This window comes from Poecilia mexicana, unplaced genomic scaffold (genome assembly GCF_051168715.1).
Source record: "Poecilia mexicana isolate PSO_F unplaced genomic scaffold, ASM5116871v1 scaffold_17, whole genome shotgun sequence".
NCBI classification, from domain to species: domain Eukaryota; kingdom Metazoa; phylum Chordata; class Actinopteri; order Cyprinodontiformes; family Poeciliidae; genus Poecilia; species Poecilia mexicana.
The window spans coordinates 14,191,732-14,216,332 of record NW_028263386.1 but is presented as its reverse complement, the minus strand read 5'-3'; the positions used below and the strand labels follow the sequence as shown (position 1 = coordinate 14,216,332).

Below are 24,601 nucleotides of genomic sequence, written 5' to 3'. Positions count from 1 at the left end.
TTTTCCTGGGTATACGCCCAGAAAAGAACACCACCCGATACACCTTGTTCTGACTTATTTGCTGTGAGGCTTTTGTGTCACGTGAGCTGAGGCTTGCCAGAGAATATTAGGGAGTAATCAAGATTGTGTAGGCCAAGTAACAGAGTAGACAGGTCTGGGTTGAAGGTGTGTCGATCTTCACTGTTTTATTGGGCTATAAAACAGTATTCCAAATTTTGAAAATGAAAAGAGTATTGTTTATTCCTTTATCTGAAAATTAAAAGAGTATTGCTCAACTACCAACGTGCAAAGATATGGCTATCCATTACAAATCTATCCTTTCACAGAAGAGTGTCAAGAAAAAAAAAATCAACTTGTCAGATGAGACAAAAGCAGAACTTGATGGGATGCATGCTGATATGATAACAGTGAAGGGAAAGTCAACTCTGTGCATAGCCCTGAACATAGTACTGTCACTATGATGGCAGAATTATGATGTAGTTGTAACTAATGTGAAAATGGATAGAGTGAAATACAATACCGGCAGAAAATATTTCAGCAACTGCAAAAGTGAAAGAGGTTTCCTTTTCAGCAGGGTAAAAGCTCTGAACACGTAGGTGCCAAATTGTAATCATTTTTGATCAAAGCATATTCATGGTGAGAAAGGGCTAGTCAACATTTAGACCCATATCCAGCTGAGAAAGTATGGCAGTTCAAGAAAGACTATTTCTACAGATGCCCCCTTCGATCTGAATCAGTTGGAGCTATTTTGTAAACAGGGAAAGCCATGTGGTTCAGTTTACAAATCTGGAGAGACAAACCAGAAACCAGATAAATCAAGTTGAATCAGCTGTCTTCATTGTCAATGTAAAGTGAAGCCCAATGGAATTTAGGTGCAAGATTTGTATACACACTGTGTACAGTGTGAAGTACAATAAGTGACTAAATACACAAAGGCATTGTGTACATGTCTGCACAAACATGAACAAAAGCAAATAGTGGAAATGTTGACTTACAGCAGGACATGCTCTGGAAGTTTTATCAAACTTTTTCCTCTTTCTAATACATATTTTGCTGCTGCAATTGGATTGAAAGGTGACCTGCAAATACACACACCACACTTTCCAGATTTCATTTGCAAAAAAAAAAAGAAAAGAAAAAAAAAAGGAAAAAAAAAAACAGGGATCTTTTTTCTGTCACTTCACAATTATGAGTTGCTCCATAAACGTTCAAAAACATGTATTAAAGTTTGTGGTCGTGACGTGACGAAATACAAAAATGTCCATTAAGTATGAATACTTATTGAAGGAGCTACGGCATTCAAATCTTCATCAACTGTTTATGTACTACTTGAAGAATATTTTGCAGCAATCATAATAACATTCGTCAACTTTTGCAATCAGTTATTGCTCAGTACATGGAGCACATGCCATGCCAGCCCAGGCCATACCTAAATTTGCGTTGCGTCTTGTACAGTTGCCCCACCTTGTTTTCATGTCAGTTAACTGGAGCTAAGGCTTCTGTAAAATCTGCATCCACAAACCAAAGTGGAGAATGATGGATCCATCTCAACCACAAAATAAAGTGGGCTTTTAAGGCAAACTAGTAACAGTTACTGAGAGTGCCTTCGGAATGCATTTCGCTTTGTTCAAAGCTTTTAGCATTGCAAAAAAAAAAAAAAGTGGCTTGGTTACTTCCTTTAGCTTGAATGCCTTGAAACACACCTATTGCATATAATAGACTTGCTCAGCTGGATTAGTGTAGCAATGTTAAATACCGTTTAATTAACATGTTCTAAAAGATACACCTTATTACTATCCAATACGTTTCTGTTGCACACGTTTTTTGTAACTTTGTCACACACTGTGGCTCCACCAAAAATCACCATTCAACTGGAGATTAACTTGATTAAGAAGTACAATGAAAAACAACATTTTCTTAGTGACTAAAATGATTAATGTCTGAGGATTACACTGAAGCTACATGCTCAATTAAGCAAGATGAAACCGATATTGTAGTTCCCATAGCATACCTTTTATCATGGGCGGGTGTGTGTTTCAGCACTATGACCATTCTTAGTGAGTAGTTTCCCTCTTCTTTTTATAAATCTCATGTTTTACACTAAAATCAAGAATAGTACAGCTGCTCAAGCTCAAACGTGCATATAGTTTGGTCTAGCGCTGCCAAAGTTCATGACTCAACAATCTGTGAATCTCAGATTTAGAATTTCATGAACCCTGGTGACATTTAACAGACTAGTGAGAAAATGTTGGTCAAACACACTCTGTTCTCTTTTCTTTTTTTTTCCTTTTTTTTTTTTATTTAGTCTTGCCATGATCTCATATTAAGTAAAAACTGAAAGGATGTAATTCTACTTTCATTATCACTAATTGAAATTTTACACCATTTGAGTAATGAGACCAATTTTAATCATGTACTTTAAAAAGATTTTCTAGAGAAGTTATGAATCCCTTCAGATTCTAGAAGACAATATTAAAACAATGTTCCATTGTCAAAGCAGAGCTAGTTAAATATTCCACAATACAAAAAAAGCTGTGCAATGCATTTTATCAACAGAGGATTCCAGGAACGGCCTAAAGTAACCCAAGGCCCTCTGCTGGCAAGTTTGCGAAATGAATCCGTTACACAGATGCTATGAAAACCTTCACTATTTGAAAGATATGCTGATAGAGTTACAGTATAAAAATAATTCATTCTACCACTTCTCAAATTTACCTAAATCTGTACCCACTTTAAGAAAGCTTAAATCAAGTTGTGTAAGTGGAAAGGATCAAGAGTGGACAGTTTCTTAAAGTTCCTTTTGGCGTAACCAGATGTCATTGGCGCAACTAAAGGGTGGACAACGGGGGGCAACAGCCACCCCTATAAATTTGCTCCCCCTCTTTCGCCAGACATTATTACATGGATATTTTTGTGAAGACATTTCAGAGAAAAAAAAATGACATGCTTACATGTTGTATGAGTTGTACACACTGTTGTATGAGATCTTGCAGTTGTCAGAAGCAAAAAGCTAAAACAAAAACAAACAAAGAAAATATGGTTGAGTGTTCTAAATGTCAAAGTAGAAATGACAATAAATAAATAAATAAATAAATAAATAGTTACATTGTGACCCAGTGACTAAATCAACTACATTTTTGACCTGGTGTTAAACAAAGGTGGTCATTTAACTTTGGATTTTAGGTTTTATTTTTACAACATTTTATTTTGAAGTCGCTTCTTTTTATTTCTTAAAATGGATTTTGTTATTTGTAGTCTTACAACCTAGAAATGAAAGCTCAAACCCTTTTAAAGCTATGAGTAAAGTCTACTTACAGACATGAGCTAAATAAATGCTGACTAACTGAGAACAGCCAGGACATTTTAAAACGACTGAAAACCACAGAAACTGACATTTTATTTAGGGCTGTCCGTTTTTACGGTGTTTAATACGGACTGATGTAGCAACATTACGGGATACTTGGGATACTGTGGCGTTTTACCGGAGGTAGAATGAAGTACCAAAGCAAATGCGGGGATATTTCAAACATTAACTCTTTAGGTCCACATAGCTGGGTCTGACAAGTCTTGACTCATTTTGTTACCTCGCCTAAAATTGTTTCCTCCCCTCGTCCCCACCTTAATTTTCCCATTACTGTAGAAAAGAAAAGTGCTATTAAGCTTTACACAACATTCTGGTATCACTTCTTATCCAGAGTGTTCTAAAGAAGGAGAAGACACGCCCATGAGCTGATATACAGCTCATTCCTCTTGCACCGGGTCAAAGTCTACAGCAGCTAACAAAAGACTACACCGGATCTCAACTCCAGCGATCTCACTTCAAAACGAGGACCAAAAAAGAAAAAAAAGAAACTTCGTATTTTGCTAACAGATGGATTCCCTGCTCAGATGCAGCCTTTTCTTTCTGCTGATATACTTCCTCACTGTAAGTAACGGCATTTGTTCTGTTTTCTTTCCCTTCCCCAAATATGTCTTCCTAAAGTAATGGAGAGACGGGCTTTCAACAGGTGTGGCTCTACTTAATGCGAAGGGTAATGACAGCGGATTCGCTTCGGTAAAATCATTATAACGCGAAGTGACTGTGTTTACAAAGAATCTCACTTTCCCTTCCCTGTCTTTTTGGAAGGGGAACTATTTTTTTTTCTCGTTTCTTTCTAATCCAGCCATAGCTCATACATATTGAATGTTGAAAACTTAGAGCTGCGCAAAGTTTAATTAGGTTCTGGTGTCATATTTCAGCAACATCAATAAGTAAATAAGCAAATAAATAAATAAGTAAATAAAAAAAGAAAGAAGGGAAGGTAAATGAAGAAGTTCCTTTCTTTCTTAAAGAAAAAAATGGATGAGTGGGGAATTTATCAAGCTACCGCTTTTTTCTTATAGAAAAGTACGTTTAAATTTGGAGTTTAAATGTAATCCAATGACACATTCTTATAGGAAGCCTTAGTTAAATAAACGGAAACAAACAAAAGATGGTTCTATACCTTGAAAAAAAGTCCATTGTGTTTCTTGTCATTGTGTTATTTGAAAGTACGCAAAAATTAACAGTTTTGTTTCACTGTACAAAATACTGAAAACAAATTAAAATGTAATACCTACTTTTTATTGGGAACGTATTTGTGGAAAAATGACAAGGCATTAAAATAACGTGAACGTCGTGGTTTCAACGCTCCTCTAATGCTACAATAATTTTTATGGTTTATATCTGGTGGAAGAGCCCATATTTGTTTTCACAATGTCTTTCACAATGTTGCTGGGTTACAGCAATCACTCAATCAGTGACTCATAACATAGAATAATGTGTGCTTGAGCTGGAATTTGATAGACGCTGAAATGGAATGGAATTGCAGCATTTTGCAGTACTATTTTTTTTCCCAGACCTGTATGTTTACAAATCGATGTAAAACAGCAGCAGTGGGGTTTTCTATGACTTAGTAATTATTACATCTGGATCTCTTGTTTTTATGCTGATTTTTTTATTTTTATTTTTATTTTTTTTTTTTTTGTTTTCCTGAAGCTTGTTCCTGTGACGGTGGAAGGACATGGTGAAGTACTGAGGAGGCAGAAAAGAGAATGGATCCTAGCTCCCAGAAACCTTACCGAGGGACATGACTACACCACTTTCGACCACATTGCTAAGGTGTGCACCTGTTTGTCCTCCCTTTTCAAAGTCTTGTTCAAAATGCTATCCCGTAAGCCACACTTCGAAATCAACACAGAACACACAAATACATACCTGAAAAACTGAGAATCTTCAGATGTGTTCTGTTGGAGACAATAAAAGATTCTCTTAAACCTTTTTTTTTTTTGGAAAATTTACATTGTTTGATATAGGCTATATGGGCAATTGACCAGGGCAGCATCAGAAATGGGTGGAGCAGCCACTTTGATACCCACGTAATAGCAAACTGAACAAGTTTTCTACTACTTGTGTACGTGTAGTTTCCATACTTGTTGTTGAGTGCTGGGAAATTACATTACCTATACACAAAACAAAACAGATACTTGTATTTTAATTGGTTGGAGTGTCAGAGAAGGAGGGACTTGCCCAGAGCACCATACCTACGAGAAACACATCTGCGCGCATATGTACATTTCAAGCTAACAAAGTTAGGCGTAGTGATTAATCACGATTAATCACAGTGCCAGAGGGTAATTAATCAGAAGTTTTTAATCTATTGACAGACCTATTATAAATATACAAGTTGAATTTGGCCTGTAGATCTTAAACTGTGTCTAAAATTCACAATTTTTCAGCTATAACTTTGAGAGCCTCAATAAAGATAATTTTAGCGCAATACTTCATGGTTCTTAAGCCCAGAAGAGACAACAAATTTAACAACAGTATCGTGTGAAGGGTGGGGGTTTAATCGCTGCTCATATAGTATTTCATTTATATGAACATATTTTAATATAAGATTGTTTAAATAGATGAACTAGGCTAAAATAGGAGGTCTGTCCAAGTACCTCTTTGTCCTTCACTGTAAACTCACAACAACATGATATCTATAAACTAAAGGTGAATAAACTGTTAGCTTCAGTTAAAAAAAAATCCAAGCTATCACTTTCATTGTTTTACAGGATTGCCAGATAATTTACTCCCCAAAAAAAATTCTAAATTACAAATTGAGGTACCATGCCTTTTAAATTATATTAGAAGTATTTTATAATAATGTCGAAAAATAAAGGTGAAGGACATTCCAGTTACGAATGCTTAAAATGCGATATGCTGATTCCTGCTGTTTGAATAAGCTATGTTTCCTTGTGGTTTTCATCTTCGTCTATGCATCTGTGTTGCAGATTCGCTCAGACAAGGAGACACATCAGCAGATAACATACTCTTTAACTGGTCCTGGTGTAAATGAATACCCACAGGGCAGATTTTCTGTTGACCGGCGTACTGGCTTTGTTAGGGTCCACTCCATTCTGGACCGAGAGGAAATTGCACAGTATCGTGTAAGAGCAACCAAAAATTGTTTCGTTGTTGTTTTTGTAAATATAGTGAAAATGAATGAAATGTCAAAATATATTCTGCTTTTTTTTTTTTTTTAGCTTCTTGGTGTGGCAAAATGCCAAGATGGGACTCGTGCTGAGAACGACATTACTCTCGTTATTAATGTTGTGGACATTAATGACTGCACTCCTGTCATAAAGATGGACCAAGTTGGACAAGTCAGCGAACACAGCAAACTCGGTATTAAAGATCTACAAAACATCTTTGATCTGGGTTACAAAAAAATGCGTCAGCTGCAGTGTCATAACTATGTTATGTTTATTTTGTTAGGTACTGTTGTCATGAAAGTGATAGCAACGGATGATGATGATCCGGCCACTAGCCATGCCAGGATCTTCTACAGAATAGATGAGAGCACTAATGCTGCCGGGATGTTCTCCATCAACTCCCGAACAGGAGAGGTCATTGTTGCAAAGACCACTCTAGATAGAGAGGTGAGTCACCATGCAGTTTTCATTTGAGCTTTACAAGTAAGCACAGAGTCATGACTGAGTTAAAACTTAGTTTCATTATGTTCAATGTCTTTTTTTTCTTCCAGACCAAAAGCATATATAAGTTGACCATCCTGGCTTCTGACATGGAAGGCAGGGCAGGAGGATACACAGGGACTGGTGAAATTGAGATTCGACTCACAGACATAAATGACAATATACCAACACTGGCACAAGAAACGGTACATTTGACGCAACCAGCATACAATTATTCTATTAAACACTGTATTGATAATGTCCCAATCTGAATGTTCTCTTTTGTTTGTTTGTTTGTTTTTCTTTTTTTTTTTAGTATGAAGGACGAGTGGAGGAGAACACAATCGGTATTGAAGTTCTAAGGATACAAGCAGTTGACCTGGATCTGGACCAAACAGACAGCTGGTGTGCTTTGTATGAAATTGCTTCCGGAAATGAGGGAGGTTACTTTGAAATCACAACTGACAAAAAGACCAACGAGGGAGTCATCAAAATTATTAAGGTCTGTTTAAATAAAATAAAAACCTTTTAATGCACATCATATTAGGCTTGTGGCACAGTTGGCACTATTAGTGACTAACTCTTAGTCACTTGTACTATTCTTTGCTAATACATTATTCAAAATTGACCTGGTACACACAAACATTTTTGAAAATGCTGCCACATTAACAATTTAGAAGTTCTGGAAGCCTATCTAAACATTTTTTGTATGAGTGAGCATGAGTGTCTTAGCCCAAACTGAGGATAATTCTTATTTGTTGGCACCATCAACACAAGACGGCAAGTTAAGAGTCTCTTCAGGTCTTGCAAATATCCAAAATTCCCCAAAATGGCTTTAACCTCTCTTTCTGACAGCATCTGGATAGCGCCCTGGAATCTTAAAGCACAACATTTTGTTGCTAAATATTGAAAGCCTGCATCTCTTGCTAATCATTTGCTTATTCTCAATAGGCTTTGGACTACGAGGAAATAAAGACGTTAAGTCTCGGAATCAGGGTCAAAAATGTTGCAGAGTACAACTTCGGCAGCAGCACGGTGGTTTCAGGCGCTTCATCATCCAAGTCGTATCCCATCAAAATCAATGTTGTCAATCAGAAAGAGGGGGCTCGATTCCAGCCCACTGTAAAAGTGGTGACCGTCTCTGAGGAAATAACTACCACGTCCCTGACCCAAGTTATAGCAACGTACGCTGCTATTGACAGTGACACGCTGAAGACTGCCACAAACGTGAGGTAATGTCTCTCACATAGCAGATGTTCCTGTTTTACTGTCTTTGCACTTCAAACCAACCTGCTTGTTCACTCAATAGCAACATGGAAAAGGTTAATTATTTTTCAAACTACTTACACAAAGGTCTGACTTTGAAGTGCTGTATTTTTTGTTGTTTTTATTCTTCCTCAGTTCACATATGCTTGATCAAACTGCAGACATTCACTTATCCATTCTTTTATTCTAAGAAAATCCTAAACAGTCACTTGCTCTCCTGCCTTTTACTAATATTTCAGTGTTGTGAACAAATCTTGACATACAGAATTATTTAAAGTATTATATCACATCCCCATGTCCCTTCATTTAAAATGCTGGACATACATTATAAGACAACAATAATCTCTGTAGCATTTACCTTTCATGTGACAAAGAAGGTTATAAAATGTAGAACCTTTTATGAAGTAGGTTTTTAAGTTACTTCCTCTCAAATAACATTATAAGATCAATTGAATTTGACAGTATTGTACTAATATTACACGATAATTCATAGTTATTGACTGTTGAGGTATTGGATCTGAATCCAAAAGCACATAATATGAATATTATGTATTGGATTGATATAAATTTAATTTAGACCCATTTTGAGTTCATATAACTGAATGTTGGTCTTGTAAAATTTCTTGAAAATAATTGAAGCTACATAAATAAACCAAAGCAATCTAAACTGAATTGTTTGCTCTTTTACTTGCAGGTATGCAAAGTTGTATGATGCGGACAACTGGTTTTCCATTGATGAGAAAACTGCAGAAATCAGGTTGAATAAATATCCTGACCGAGAGTCAATCTATTTGGTCAATGGAACATACTATGCCAAAATTATTTGCATATCTGACGGTAAGTTGTTGAAGATATGGCATTGGTTAAATTCTTGCCTGAAATCAATGTTTTGCACAGAAAAAGCATGACTTATTTCTCCTTTAACTGTGTCTTAGACATCCCTGCAAAAACTGCAACAGGAACCATTGCCATTCAGGTGGAGGACCACAACGACCATTGTCCACAACTGACCTCAACAGCTCAAACCGCGTGCTATGGTGAAAATGCAATCTATGTCACGGCAAAGGACGAAGATATGTACCCCAATGGACAACCATTTACATTTAATGTGATTGATGACAACAAAGGCAAATGGACTTTAGAGCCCTTTAATGGTATTTTTTTTTCCTTGTTTGTTTTTGTTGAATAGTTTCCTTAGTTTTTACAGTATTACATAATTCCTTTTCAGGTTTGATTATCCCATAGTAGTAAATTAGATTAAATAAAACTCAAACTCAGTTTTCTTACAGCTAATGTCACCCAATGTATTTTTGTAAGATTACTAGTGAAATGTTGCAGTAACAGGAATAAAACAGGAAAAAAAAAATAGTTATCTTTCAAATAAATGTATTTTGATGCTGAAATTAAAATAGAGCCTTTTCGGTTTGGTTTTGTTAAACTAACAGTAGAAAATAAGCTTCCCCATCGGGTTACAAATCTGACAATCAGGTGTCGTCTTTCTTTAGAAACCACGGTTATTCTTCGAAACCAGGGAAAGCTGTGGCCTGGCAACTACAAAGTGACCCTGAATGTCAAGGACCAGCAAGGGAAGTCGTGCAATGATCTCCAGCAACTCGACATAACTGTGTGCACATGTGAGGGAAACACCAAGGCCTGCAATTTACGCAGCAAAAGCAATGTAAAATTTGGACCTGGCGGTATCTTGCTCTTGCTGCTGGGACTCTTGCTCCTTCTGTGTGAGTAAAGACTTTGGGATATTTACGCTTTTGGGAAATTCTGATAAGAATCTTTAAGTCACAACACAACTAACAGAACAAGTAGTTGCATGAACAGAAAGATTAAAACAAAAATAGGGTGGGTCTTAGGTGGCTTCTGAAGAGATGTGTGACTTATGCCTACATTGCACAACTATGACTCAATAAGTTGCTGTATTTTTGATTGCTTAAACCTGCTCATTGAAGAAAGGAAGTGCCTTAATCAAAATTGTTTACTAAGCACGATCACTGTTTAAACATTGTTGTCAATGTATTTTGTAGTGATTCCCCTTCTGCTGCTCTTCTGCCTGTGTGGAAATGCCGCAAGAGATTTTAAGGCTATTCCCTTCGAGGCGAACGAACATCTCATCTCATATCACACCGAGGGACAGGGGGAAGACAAGGTGCAAAGAGATTTCACCATCCAAAGGCAATGCGAGGATTTTTCGAATTGTAGAATGCATTGTCACTGACAGAGGGTTCTTTTGTTTTCTAATTCACAGGATGTTCCTCTTGTCCAAGTTCCATTGGATGTTGATGGCAGCACCATAAATACAAAGAACATCAACATGTCTGGGGGAGCTGCGTACCTTGACAATTTAGCTGGTGCTGGAATGGGTGGGGGTGGAACCCTGACAGGAGAGGAGATGTGGATGGACAACAAATACAACTACTACCATGCAAACCAAGATCAGATGGGCTTCACGGGCGCAGGGACTATGACGGGCCAAGAGATGGGTTTCATGGGCGCAGGGACTATGACGGGCCGAGAGATGGGTTTCATGGGCGCAGGGACTATGACGGGCCGAGAGATGAGCTTCTCCAAGCAAAGATTGACAGCCTTCGATGGAATGGCCCTGCCAGAGCATTATCTGGGGCAATACTATTCAATTGTAAGTTTGTCAACTAGGGATTGGGACACAAGCCCATGATCTAGACCCAAGTCAAACTTAACTAGCACAAACATAGGTTTAAGACTTGACTTACCCTCAGACTTGACTTGAGCACGAGCTCTAGAGCTCAGGTTTCATGAGCAATGTTTATTTAATGTAAATCATAAGTAAAGTAAAAGTAAGGTTTTAAGTGTATATAATTTCAATAATTAAAAAAAAAAAACATGCCAGTAAAAACAAAACAAAAAAAAATGAATAAAAGTAGTTTCCAGGTTTGTCTTATTTTAAATAATCGCTAGCAATTAACTAGCATTTACAATAAGTAAAGACTTGGTGTAGAAAGAAAAAAAAAAAACGTATCCAAGAACTGCTAAGGTAAACATCGCTGAGTCAGGTTTATACTCTGTGCTGAATATGAGAGCTTACAAAATCAGACACTCTTGAACAGGTCAGCGTAAAGCTCAGTCAGAGGGCAGACTACTTCAGCTTTATAGGAAGGGTGAATAAAATCATAAACACTTTACAGCTGCAGAAGTACTGAAGGTTATTACTCTAGGAAAAAGCCTTCAGTGTGCTGGCTCAGACAATTTCATCGTGTGAAGTTTTAGAAACACTGGAATAACGACATAACGTGAGTCGAAAGCTGTTAGCCTCTGATAAAATGTTCCTGAGGTGGATGTCAATATTATTAAATTATTATCCAGAGAGGGTTTAAAAGTTGAGTAATATTGTAGTAATGGTTCACAGCCGTCTATTTTTTTGGTGTGGCAACATCCTGTCTCATACAGATATCCCTCTTTGGATTATTTATAAAAAAAAAAATAAAAAAAAAGACTGAACTTTACTCTTATACCTTATTTTTATTTAGCATCAATAAAAAACACGCGTCAGGTTAGAAGAACTTCTTATGTTTATTTAAAAATCCAATGTTTATTCTCATTTGTTACTTTATGCCTCACTCATTTTTGAACCATTCATTCCTTTCTTTGGAACTTGTTTACTGCTTAGATTAGACTAGAAATGCAAACATGTTTAAAGTAGTTTCCAATTAATCTACCTAAATCTCCAATTCAAAGTAAAGTAAAATATCCATTTTAATAATGTTCATTGAAGATACAACTGCAATTTTATTGAGGTAAACATTAAACCATATTCATTAAACCATTGATAAATGTTATAACTGTGGTTTTGGTTGTTCCAATTAATGTTTTGAAGAGCTGAGACTTGCCTTGGCTTTGTACGTCAGATTTGTACACCAGACTGGATTTCAGCCTGTTCCCTAAAGTCTAGATACATAATTGCATGTCAATCATATTTTTTCATCGCATTTTTTACTCAGAGAGCATTGTGAAACTGCATTTCACTCAGTCGTGTAATTGATCTAATTTGCTCTCATTTGTTTGCAGAAAACAAGACAAGCTCCACAGCAATATCTGGAGAAGGACAAGGAAGTGATCTATCAATACGAGGAAGACGACTCGCAGGGAGCTTCTGTGGGATGCTGCAGCCTCCTTGAAAATGATAATGATCTTGCCTTCCTTAATGACCTGGGGCCAAAATTTAAAACTCTGGCTGAAATCTGCAGTGGAAAGTCCCTGGAGAGCACTTCGGTGGATGTGGGACTTTCTAATCTCTCGAAGGAAACCGTGTTCACTGCTAGGCCATCCACCTCGACCCACACGCAGGTCCATACCCACACAGAGAAGATTAGAGACAGAGAGCCTGTCAATGTCAACACCCTCAGTACCTTCAACAAAGCATCTGGGTCTTCTACCCTCATCCAAGAGGAGCGGATTACTGAGCACGCCAAGGCTTCGGCAACGCTTCCTAAAGTCAAAGAGACAGTCGTCATCCCTAACCAAACACTTCTCATACAGCAGCCTGCTATGTACTACACAGCAGCTGCCCCCATGTATGTAGTTGAGTCAAATCCCCAAATGGTGCTTGTGTCAGGGGGAACTCAGCAGGTGGTTGGTCAGGTGAGTCAACCTGGGCTCAGTCAAGGATTAATACAAGTTGGAGGCCTCCCAAGTTCTCAGGGTGTGGTGCTGGTTGAAGGGCAAGTGGGAGTGAATGGAGTGTCTGGGCAGATGGCACAGGGCTCCTCACAGGGAGTCGTCTCAACTACAAACACTCAGATGTTTGTAGTTGAGAATGGATCTTCCGGTGGAAAGCACAGCACACAATACTTGCAGAGCTCTGCTCATGTACCACAGAGGTCTTCACAGGCAGGATTTGAGGTGGGAGGAAAAGGAGTTCAGGTGAAGTCATTTTCTGCAGGCTCACGTGGTTCTGCAGGATCTAAAGAAGACTTTACACTCGCAACCACACCCAGGCTCCAAGGAGGCCAGAGGGTTGTTGTTCAGCATAAAAAGGTCTCTGTGACTGAGAGAAATGTCGAGTCAAACACATAAATTACTGCCTTGTTTTGCTTATCCGCTGAGGTCACACATGTATATGCTTGTTAAGAAATGCACTACAGCATAGAGAGATTTGGGTAAGACTTCAAACTCCTTGGCCTTTGGCTTTATTCAAATACTGACTGCGTTTACACATGAAAACACGTATGTGTCAAGAGTTCCATGAATGCATTAACTGACTTCTTTGATGCATAATTTTCTTCACCCCCCCACTGAGTGAAAGTATGATATTATACATGCCATACAATAGCACTGAGAAGCCTATGTTTATTTTAGGTAAAGAACAAGTCAAGAAAAAAAAAAAAAAACATTTTTAAAAAGGTTTACATTTATGACTTAATGTCTGTTATAACAGGCAGAGTTGCATCACTTCCTATTTTATCTGAAGGTGTAATTTTCTTGGAAAAATATACTTATTTTCTATATTATTAAAATGGAATAAATGCAGCTTACCAAAAACATATATATATTTTTTATTAATAATCACTGTTTTATTGTCACTCCTTTGTATCACATGTTGGTATTTTTGCAATTATTTGTACATGGAAACTGATAAGTGCCAAAGTGTTCATCGTGTCGTCCTGTTTTTTTTTTCCAAGGTGTTGTGCTTTTTAATTATCTCGCATTTTGTTAGGTTTTTTTTTTTGTTTGTTTGTTTTGTTGTTTTTTTTTTGTTTTTTTGTATGTAACTAAGTAATTTGGATTTCCTAGAATAATATAGAATTACATTGCAAAATAGTAACTTTTGCCATGGTGATACGGTTTCTTGCTGCTGTTGCTGCTTGTATTTTTGTCTTGTTTTGTCATATGCTGATGGAATAGCCTTGGAGCTAAACTGGCCTGAAAATGAAGATTTGTTTCTGTTATTTGCACCTGATGTCAGTATAAAATCATAAAACAATACGTGTTTAGTCTAGAACTACATTTTTACTTTGTCTTAGATACGAATATGAGTTTGTGTATATTTAGCTTATCTTTCATCAGTTCTTATTTTAATTCTAAAGGTGTGAGTTAATTTGGGAACTTTACTAAATCGATGGGTATGGATCACATCTGACAGAATGTTACTTTTAAAAATCTTGTTTTTAATAAAAACATTTTTGTCAATAAGGCTTGCTCTGTCTTTTTTTATAAATTAGATTTTGATGCACTGTGATCAAACTGCAACATTTAGAGGAGTCATGCAGTTCGAGAAGAATGCTTGTAATCTATTTTCCTAAACTTTTATTGAGCATCTTCCAAAATGTTTTTTTTTTTCAATTACATTTTTCAATTAAAATGAAAATAGGAAGCTTTAAAATATTTGCATCTCTTGTCAATTTTGGAAATACTTTCTTGCTATGTGTGCTCAAAGAATTTACTTGCAATTTTGTGTGACAAATACAGTCAGACTCTAGGGAGAGGCTGGCTAAACCCTCCTCCATTAAGCAAAGCTCACATTTCACATTCATCCAAGCAGACAGTAGCATTCTTGTGTGGAACAACAGGTTGCCTTGTGAGACAGCTCATACAAAAAGGTTCTCAGAGTAGGTTTCACAAAAAGACGAGTTAGTGCCAGATGATCTAGGTGAAGCCTGAAAGAAAACTCTTTTACCTGTTATAAGCTTTGCATGTCCAGCTTTTGCATGTATTTTTTAATCAGTTAATTCAAAATTAAAATCCAGTCAAACAAGTGCTTTCTGGAGTCACACGGTTCTTAACAAACCTGTCCTGTCTGCATGTAATTAAATCTTACTTGTCTATAGATATTCTGTTAAGGCCTCACAGGTTTGTTAGAGAGGATTAGTGAATAGACAGTATACTGGAAATCAAACACCAGTGCAGACAGGCCACAGCTAAAACTGTGTGGGAAATAAACACTGGAAAAGGTTACAAAATGATATCCAAAGCTTATTTGATCATTTAATGCATAATCTGGAAATGGTGCACGTTTGAGGTATTTTGCAAATAGAAGAAGGTGAACTACCTTTGTGTCTGAATATGCAGTTAGTGAGAAGAGGAAAGTTAGTAGAGGCTAACATGAAATGAATTGCAGGTGCAAAGTACTGGCTTTTTATTTATTTGTAAAATTCTTTAACACAATTTTAATTTTTCTTCCTCTTTTAAATTATGCACTTTTTTTGTGTTGGTCCAGCATAGTAAAATCCAATAAAATACAATGAAGTTTGTAGCTTATTATGTCACAAAATGTAAAAAAAAAAAAAAAAAAAAAAAGCTTAAGGATATGCATACATTTGAAAGACACTTTATCCAAAGTGAATGCAGTACTTCATTAGAGCAGATAAAAAGCTGTTTTGTTTTGAGATGAAAAAAGATTGTCTCAAATTAAAAAGCAAACTAAACAAGGACCTTCCAAGAAGCTGTTGTCTTTTTCTTTTTCAGAATTAGGCTTTACAGAGAGCCATATCATCAGAAAACTGGCTTCAGATTCCCTTGGTAGATGTACATACTTTGGTCTTTTCTGGCAGGCTGTATTTATTTAACACTAACAAGATCATTTCTGTCAGTACTTCTTCACAGGGAAAAACCAAAATGAAAAGTTGCTTGGTTTGCTATGTGTGTGCTCAAAGAATTTGAGCACACATAGCCTATTGTAAATAAGCACTGCCTCACATCTATGTTTCTACCTTCCCATAAGTTATTTCCTCAGGCCATCATTCATCTTGAAGCACTTGATTTCTGTCAGCAGTGAAATGAAAGAATATTCTTAGTTTCCCCACATATCTGTGGGTGTGACTTGGCGCACGAAAACAGTTCTGTTTTTCCGTTTCTTTATGCATGCTCTTGTTACTACATTCCCGACTGATCATATCCGTTTCAACTCTCATCACATTTAATTTTGCATGGATTATTTCCCTTTCTCCACAGTGTTACTCTCTAGATGTGTTGAGTAGACACAGTTAGAGATGGTTGTGTTCTTTCCTGCTTGCTCAAACGATTCAGTTTGATACCTTATTGCAAAGTAATGCAACACAACAGGATGTCACAAAAGCTGTCTTTGTTTGAGCTACAGACTTCTGGAGAGTTCCAACGACGCATGAATGTTTCAAGTGTTTCTCAGAAAGGTTGTAATAAATTACCTAGAGATGACAAGCTTATACACAATCTAATAGGTATGTATAGGTGTGACAGGAAAAAAAAATTGTGGTTCATCATTTCTCAGGAAATCAAAGGATGGCCCTGGTTCTGGCAAGCATTACTTGTACAAACAAAAGACAAAAGTACACATTTTACGCCAACTTCTTGTTATTTTTTATAATCTTACTTTCTACCATTGCATGTTGTTTGGGGTATGCTTAAATAGGTGACGATATTCACATGGATGACAGGAAAACAAGTCTGTAAAGATAAGACAAATCATTACAATGCCTCCGTCTGTTTGACTTGTTTCCATTATTTATCCCAATAATGTATCCTAGTTACAGGTTTTCGTAACACTTTATTTGAAGGGGGTTGAATAAGACTGTCATGACACTGTCATAAACATGACATAACACCTGTCCTGAACATGAATAAGCCTTCATGAATATTTATGACTGTTGTCATGAAGCATCATTCGGTAAATTATGACACTTTTAATACAAAGTTGACATTATTCAAAATGTCACTTGTTATGACAAGTTGACATTAACCAAGAAATCAAGAAAGGGTTACCCCGGTTTTCTCAGTAGCTTTGGTGCATTTCTTGAATCATTTCCACCATTTGCGAAACAGTAAGTGTATTTCTCAAAACAATGTGTGCAAACAGCAAAACACTGTGGACAAACCTACAAAATCCAGTTTCTTTCTCAAGATCCTTAGTTTAGGCTTCATGCCGCCAGTTGTCAGCTATAACAGCAACAAAATATGGGAAAAAATACTTTAAAAATGTGCTTCAATTTATTTGTTCAAACCTTTGCACACACATTTTATTCATAAAGAAAAAGAAAACATGACATGAAGTTTAATTTGAATCGTTTATTGTACACTGTAGACCATAGATGCTTGATGAAGCGTTTGTTACAAAACTGTGTTAAGCAAACGTCTGTGCTTGTTCTTACACTAGTGAAGCATTGTTATGGAAACAAAATACATCATCCCTTAGTTTTGTCAGGTCCTAACACCAATAATTAGCTTTGGCAATAGCAATGTTTTTCAGCAGCATTATTTAGAAGAAGCATTTAGTTTTAATCTGCACTCTGCAACATTAAATTAAACATCTGTATCTTAAGCACACTACATGTATTCTACAACAAGTTCAACGCCAGTGTCTCATCAGTGCCTCACATCTTCCTCATCTTCTATTTCATCTTCCTCATACTCGCCCATTTCATCAGCGGTGGCATCCTGGTACTGCTGATACTCTGACACTAAGTCGTTCATGTTGCTCTCAGCCTCAGTGAACTCCATCTCATCCATTCCCTCTCCAGTGTACCAGTGAAGGAAGGCCTTGCGACGGAACATGGCAGTGAACTGCTCCGAGATTCTCCTGAAGAGCTCTTGGATGGCAGTGCTGTTCCCGATAAAGGTGGCGGACATCTTGAGGCCACGAGGGGGAATGTCGCAAACGGCCGTCTTGACATTGTTGGGGATCCATTCCACAAAGTAGCTGCTGTTCTTGTTCTGGACGCTCAGCATCTGCTCATCCACTTCCTTCATAGACATCCGCCCGCGAAATATGGCTGCCACTGTTAGGTAGCGCCCGTGGCGGGGGTCACACGCTGCCATCATGTTCTTGGCATCAAACATTTGCTGAGTGAGCTCTGGCACAGAAAGGGCACGGTACTGCTGGCTGCCACGGCTCGTGAGGGGTGCGAAGCCTGGCATGAAGAAATGCAAGCGAGGAAAGGGCACCATGTTGACTGCCAGCTTGCGGAGGTCGGCATTGAGTTGGCCAGGGAAGCGGAGGCAGGTGGTCACCCCACTCATGGTGGCGGACACCAGGTGGTTTAGGTCTCCATAGGTTGGTGTAGTCAGCTTCAAGGTGCGGAAACAAATGTCATACAGGGCCTCGTTGTCAATGCTGAACGTTTCGTCTGTGTTTTCCACAAGCTGGTGGACAGAAAGGGTGGCGTTGTAAGGTTCCACCACGGTGTCAGACACCTTAGGGGAAGGCATGACGCTGAAGGTGTTCATAATCCGGTCAGGGTACTCCTCACGGATTTTGCTGATGAGCAGTGTGCCCATCCCTGAACCTGTGCCTCCACCCAAGGAGTGTGTAAGCTGAAAGCCCTGAAGGCAGTCACAGTTTTCAGACTCCTTTCTCACCACATCCAGAACCGAGTCCACTAGCTCAGCTCCCTCCGTGTAGTGACCTTTGGCCCAGTTATTTCCAGCTCCACTTTGACCTGCATGGTAGAAAAGGTTAAAGAGAGTTCTTGTTGAAATAAAATATAACAACAAACTATTCTGAACAAATGAGCATGATCCACAGACGGCTCTCTCCACACTGTTGCACTCAAATAGTTTTGCAGGCTCTTGATTTATTCCTTCTCTTAATAAAAGGTTTTCTGTGCAAACAGGGGAAATGGTTAAAGTTGACAGGAAGATTTATGATGCTAAATACAATGTAGTCCAGTGGAAAAACCTGTCTGAGGCGGGAAAATACCTGTGGCTCAGGGGGAGGTTCACTTTCCAGTAAAACAATACTACTAAACATACAGCCAATGCTCCAATGGAATGGTTTATTAGATTGGCCCAGTCAAAACCCAGATGTTAAATCCAACTGACAATCTGCGGCAAGGTTTGAAAATTGCTGTCCACAAAAGCTGTAGAGTCAGTCTGACTGAATAAAAAAAAAATGTCATTCTCTGGATGATCAAATTACCAATACAAAAAGAAACAATTTTCAATCCATTTACACTGTGGATTATAGAGACACAGAATTAAACGCAAACTGCAAATGTCAACATTAGAATCCTAACACAGCTGATAAACACATTGCATAGAAAAGCAAATGAAGTTTGGATTTCACTGTGAAATGTGAAACACAAAGTGTTTTGGCTCTGTTCTTTTGCAGCTCATTCATAGAATCGTTAATTTATAGAATCTTTCCTGCAATGTTGTGCTACTGGTTACAGCAGAACTGCGGCTGTGTTCGAGACATCGGCACAATGGCTGCATTAGTTTCACTTGGTAGTACCACATTTTTACACCTCAAAATAAAATAAAGATCATGAACGTACCACAAAACCTACAGTGGCTTACTTATCATTAAGCAATTTAAAGTTGCAAAAATCAAATTACAATCTCTAAAGATAAGATACATAAAAAATTACAGTACCTTAGTTTATAAAAGCTTATAATATTTAGACTTACAAATTTTGCTTTGACTTTATTTAATTGATTTAAACTGTGGCAGCTGTGGAAGCAATACTGCCTTGCAACAAGAAGGTTCGAGGCTTGAATCTAGACTTTTCTACATAGAGTTTGCATGTTCTCCACTTGTGCATGTGTGGGTTTTCTCCAGCTACTCTGGTTTCAAAAACATGTCAAAAAACATGACTGTTTGAATAATCGGTCTCTCTTAATTGACCTTAGAAGTGTGTATTTGTGCAAGGTTGTTTTTTTTCTGTGTATCTCTGTGTCACCCTTTGATGGATGGCTGACCTGACCAGGGTGTGCCCTGCCCCTAATCCAAAGAGGGCTTGAGAGATAGCACCTTCCCCCCACAATTGATGGATGGAAGTTTTAAACCTGTGAAAGGTGATTATACTGAAAAAGCTGTTTGCTTGTTTTTGGTTTATGGTTACTGCAAAAAAAAAAATTATGTTTTGTTTCTTTGACACATTTATCAAAGAGGATGGTATTCTTCTTAGATTGCTTTTTCCCACTGAGATGCATCCTCTTTATTAGGTACACATGTTCAATTGCATGTCAATAGGAATAGTAAATAAGCTAGTCCCATAGCGGCAAATGCATTTAGGCATCTAGACTTGGTGAACATGCCTTGCTGAAGTTCAGCCAAGGTATGGGAAATATCATCTCTGAATACATTTGTCATACCTTGAAGCAGATTGGCTACAGCAGCCGAGGACCACACCAACTTCCACTCCTATTAGCAAAGAGCATGAAACTGAGTCTATATTTCACACAGGCTTACCATGCGTGAGTGAGACAGTAACAGATTGGAAAAAAAAAAAACATTGCTTGGTCTAATAGGTCTTCAATCAGCTGTGACATTCAGATTGTAGGATCAGAATTTAGCATAAGCAACATAAAAAGGATATACAAACAAATCCTCCCTTGCAATAGTGGTTCAGGCTGGTGGGGGTGACGAAATGGTGTGGGAATTTGTTTCCTCTGGACACGTTGGACCATTGTCTAAATGCTACAGCCTACCCGAACATTGCTTCTGAACATGTCTGTCTCTGTACAGCAATTTACACATCTTCGCATGGTTACTTCTAGCACGATAAACTGATTTCCTGACAGAGAGTTCACAATGCTACGATGGCCTTCACAGTCACCGGATCACAATAAGTTGGACCACATTATGGGAATGTGGTGAAGCAAATCATGGCTGGGAAGCTGACAAATCTAGAGAAACGGCAATGAAGTTAAATTGAAGCAAAATTTTACAACTTTTTGAATCTACACTTGATATCCATCGAATCTACTGCTTGCAATGTGTGTCTAATAAAGTGGCCAGTGAGTGTCAAAGTGTCATTCTGATCATTTTCTGATCAAAGTGATTTAACTCTCCCCTAAACACACCAATCCCAGCAGTGTATTGATATTGTGACTAATAAAGTACTTAGTACATAAGCAGTTCTCCATCCATCCTTTGGTGACTGTTAGTAATGAATGTCTAGTTCCAAGGAAGGGGAAATGAAAAGCCCATCTGTGATTCATTGTTTCAGCTCCTGCAGCCTCATTTGTAACCAACACACTGCATCCTGTGTTCTGCTAAATCACCAGAAGAGATGTCTGACTCTGACAATGACCAATATTTTCCGCACCACAGAGAGAGGCTGCGGACATATTGCGCTTGTGGTGCGGTGACAATAACACACCTGTGCAGTGTTCTCTCGTGAAACTCGGCACAGATTTTACAGAATAAGGAAGCAGTTTTTGACGTGTTCTATTTCCAGTTTGCCCAGATTAAGATTCGAATTCAACATTGACTCACCAAAGACAAAGTTGTCAGGTCTGAAGAGCTGTCCAAATGGACCAGAGCGAACAGAATCCATGGTTCCAGGTTCCAGGTCCACCAAGATGGCACGTGGCACAAATTTGCTGCCTTTGAACACATGGGAGGTGAGAGAAGAAAGAGAAAAAAAAAAGGCTTTAGTAAGATTTTGCATGTTGGCAAAGTTTAAATTAACACAGGGTGATTTAGCCCACTTAAAGATGTTTTGTCTTTTTTTTTATCACACTGTTATTTCAGATCAGCTATCTTTGATATCAGACAAAGATATCTGAGCAAGAACAATAATCTTATTTAGAAGTTATCTAAAGAAATGTTGCAATAATAGGTAAAACTGTTGTAACCACAGGTATGCTGCAACCAGTAACACAACATTGCAGATAAGATTAGATCTAGCAGGGCAAGAGAAGAGAGCACATGGTCTGAGTATATACCTTTTACAGTGGAAGGGGTGTTTTGGGTGTGACACCACAGCAAACACATAAGCAATCCTTAAGGGTGCAAATACACTTTTCACAAAACAGTGCACATTTAATTAAAATCTATTAAACTGCTGAAGTGTCATTTACTAAAGCCACAAGCATACCAGAACTATTTTTGAAGTGTTTTTTTTTTTTTTTTTTTGACCAGCCCCCTCTTTGTCTGGGGCCGTTTCTAGAGAGCAAAATACTGCAGCAAGCTGCACTGCTTACCAACTGAATTTTTGCAGAGTCCACCCAGAAAAAAATAAAATAAAATCAGCAATACCCTATGCATTCTTTCCTTCTTTTTATGCTCAATGCTCAAGTTCTAATGTTGTTTGACTGATCAAAAAGCCATGAGAATACTGTTATGCAGATGTTCAAATGCAGTAGTCAGTGAGGCTACTGACAGCAGGCTACACTGGAACAAAAGGATCAGTAATGTCATGCTAATAGGAAATGGAAAAGCAGAGTTGCTCAAGCTTCTCTCAGCCGTAGCAGATGAGACCACAGTTTGGAAAAGACATGCTGCTGACGAATGAAATCCCAAGCGCTGATGTTGTTCTGCTAGACAGACAGAAGCGTGCAACAAGCAGCAGATAACGTGTGACTGGGATGAAGTTCAACATGCCACAACAGATACTTGAGAAAATCTGAAACAAGCCAGAGTGTTGAGGTCAGCTATACAGACACTGCAGGCACCTGTTTTCCCTGCAGAGAGAAAAAGAAAGGATGGGTGGGGGAGAGGGAGGGACACAGAGAGACATTTTAGCAAGATCACTGTCCTATTTTTTTTTTTTTTTTTTTTGTTCCCTGCACCCATGGTGCAACCTATTTTCCCCTGCAGCTAAACTTGTGATGTGGACATAATGTGTTGTAGCATTCAGATGAGATCTGTGCAGCGTCAGGCCATGCCGTGATGATGATGATGATGATGACGAGAAACAGATTGTTGTTGCTGTAAAGTATTCAGAAGCATTTCACTAACAACAAACGTCCCTCTGTTACCTGAGGCCTCATTGTAGTAGACGTTTATCCTCTCCAGCTGCAGGTCACTGTCACCTTGGTAACTGCCTGTAGCGTCGATGCCGTGCTCATCGCTAATCACCTCCCAAAACTAATGAAGACAAATACTTTTTTCCGTTAGGGATTTGGAGAGTAAACATACCGCGAAATGGACTATATAGCGCGTGCGTCAGGCCTTCTTTTAGCGCTGCGCATCTGCAGGGCGGCAGATTGACACTCAGCTGGTGGGGGTACTTTGCTGCAGCCACCGAACCCCACCCTACAGGTCCAAATGTCATTAATAGTTGTCAATTTTAAGTATCTATAATTCCAAAATTCAATAGAGGTTCTGTTTTAATTACTTGGCTACAAAACAAATGCGTCTATTTTGATAAGGCGAGACGCGTGGCGTTCTTGAACTTATCAAAAAAAAAAAAAAAGTCCTAACAGTTGAAAAATGTAATACCTTCGCCCCAATCTGATTTCCACACTGTCCAGCCTGGATGTGAACGATTTCCCTCATGGTGAGCTGCGGATGCTGGGGTAAGGGGGCAGAGCTTTCTCGATTCAGGCTTCGTCCACTGTCCTGTCTGGCGTCTTTCTCAAAATCACCCTTATTTCTATACTGTGCGTCGATCCGGCGAGATAGACGGACACGTTGCTGCTCGGATGACGTTAGGCGCGGCGCAGCATCTCTCTCAGCCAATAGGAGTGCCCCGGCTTGATGCAGTGCACTAGGGGATGCTGCTGCATCATCCCTCCCTGACATCACCCTGTCCCGTGCATGGAAAATTTTTTTGCTTATTGCTCGATTTAGGCTGTCCTGTGCAAGCTCAGTTGGTTGCTAGTTCTCTGTCAGGCGGTGTGGGTGGGGAGGTGCGTTATCTAGCTGTTATCAATGTATGAGTCGCCTGTGATGCTGGTAAAAAAAAAAGTTAAGCTTGTTAAAAAAGGAAATGCCAATACCAAGACAAAGGATTTTCCATTAAATGTCCACCAAGGATGTTAAATGGTGCATACTGGTACACAGCGCTTCGCCGTGTGTATGGCACATCTTTACTGCAAAACTCCAGCTTCACAGTTCAGTGTTGGCTGGAATCTTCTAACATAAATGTACAAGAAGCAATTAGTTTAAAATCTAATTTCTTGACGAAGAAATTAGATTTCATCTTAAATGGCATGTTGCTCAGGAAAGCTGAAGTTGTTACATGTGAATACACCGCTTCTTTAGAATGTCACCTTCAGCTTTTTACTGCAATTCATTCCAGCTATTGGTATCATGTACAGTTCTGGAAATAATTGAGAGACCACTGCAAAATGATCAGTTTCTCTTCTTTGACTCTTTGTAGGTGTATGTTTGAGCAAAATGAACATTGTTCTTTTATTCTATAAACTGCTAATAATTAGTTCATAGAATAAATGAACTCATTTGGGAAAATATCTTACGTTAAGGGTGTTACACACTTGTGTGACTGGGTTATCACCAGCACCACCTCTCCTCCTCTTCCAACTTTTTTTTTTTTTTTTGTATTTCAGTAATTGTGCAGGATAAATGTCATTCTATGAAAACGCTTCGGCAAGAACCTGGTTTCATGACATAATTTAATTATGGAGATCAACACACTTCTGCTTTACTTGAATGTTTTTGTGTCTTGCCCATTTTGATGAGTGGTTGAGAAATGCAGGTCATGTA

The 24,601-nt window shown here is 38.3% G+C and overlaps 2 protein-coding genes across 2 annotated transcripts; one reads left to right on the top strand and one right to left on the bottom strand.

Annotated features, from left to right (window-relative positions):
* The first annotated feature begins 3,609 nt into the window (after positions 1-3,609).
* On the top strand, positions 3,610-14,424 carry LOC106918917 (desmoglein-2-like protein). Its single transcript, XM_014989001.2, has 14 exons — positions 3,610-3,925; positions 5,018-5,140; positions 6,301-6,456; positions 6,553-6,694; positions 6,785-6,948; positions 7,053-7,187; positions 7,298-7,483; positions 7,933-8,213; positions 8,942-9,084; positions 9,183-9,401; positions 9,753-9,983; positions 10,284-10,405; positions 10,505-10,894; positions 12,301-14,424. Exons 1-14 carry the CDS (start codon positions 3,872-3,874, stop codon positions 13,306-13,308), a joined length of 3,354 nt encoding a protein of 1,117 aa, XP_014844487.2. The 5' UTR covers positions 3,610-3,871; the 3' UTR covers positions 13,309-14,424.
* Positions 14,425-17,251: 2,827 nt separating this feature from the next.
* Positions 17,252-24,569, bottom strand: LOC106918920 (tubulin beta-2A chain). The gene is made up of 4 exons (XM_088014625.1): positions 23,375-24,569; positions 22,899-23,020; positions 21,425-21,531; positions 17,252-18,641 (listed from the first exon to the last, which is right to left on the bottom strand). Exons 1-4 carry the CDS (start codon positions 23,675-23,677, stop codon positions 17,569-17,571), a joined length of 1,605 nt encoding a protein of 534 aa, XP_087870751.1. The 5' UTR covers positions 23,678-24,569; the 3' UTR covers positions 17,252-17,568.
* Between the last annotated feature and the right edge of the window lie 32 nt (positions 24,570-24,601).

Bases quoted from the DNA above. Each gene is read 5' to 3' on its own strand.
- LOC106918917 (XM_014989001.2), top strand. From the start codon at position 3,872: ATGGATTCCCTGCTCAGATGCAGCCTTTTCTTTCTGCTGATATACTTC. The intron at 7,484-7,932 runs GTCTGTTTAAAT...TATTCTCAATAG, and splicing joins GAGTCATCAAAATTATTAAG to GCTTTGGACTACGAGGAAAT. The intron at 9,085-9,182 runs GTAAGTTGTTGA...ACTGTGTCTTAG, and splicing joins AATTATTTGCATATCTGACG to ACATCCCTGCAAAAACTGCA.
- LOC106918920 (XM_088014625.1), bottom strand. From the start codon at position 23,677: ATGTCAGGGAGGGATGATGCAGCAGCATCCCCTAGTGCACTGCATCAA. The intron at 21,532-22,898 runs GTTTGTTGTTAG...GTTCAAAGGCAG, and splicing joins GCCTCAGGTAACAGAGGGAC to CAAATTTGTGCCACGTGCCA. The intron at 18,642-21,424 runs GTGAGTCAATGT...TCTACCATGCAG, and splicing joins ACCTGACAACTTTGTCTTTG to GTCAAAGTGGAGCTGGAAAT.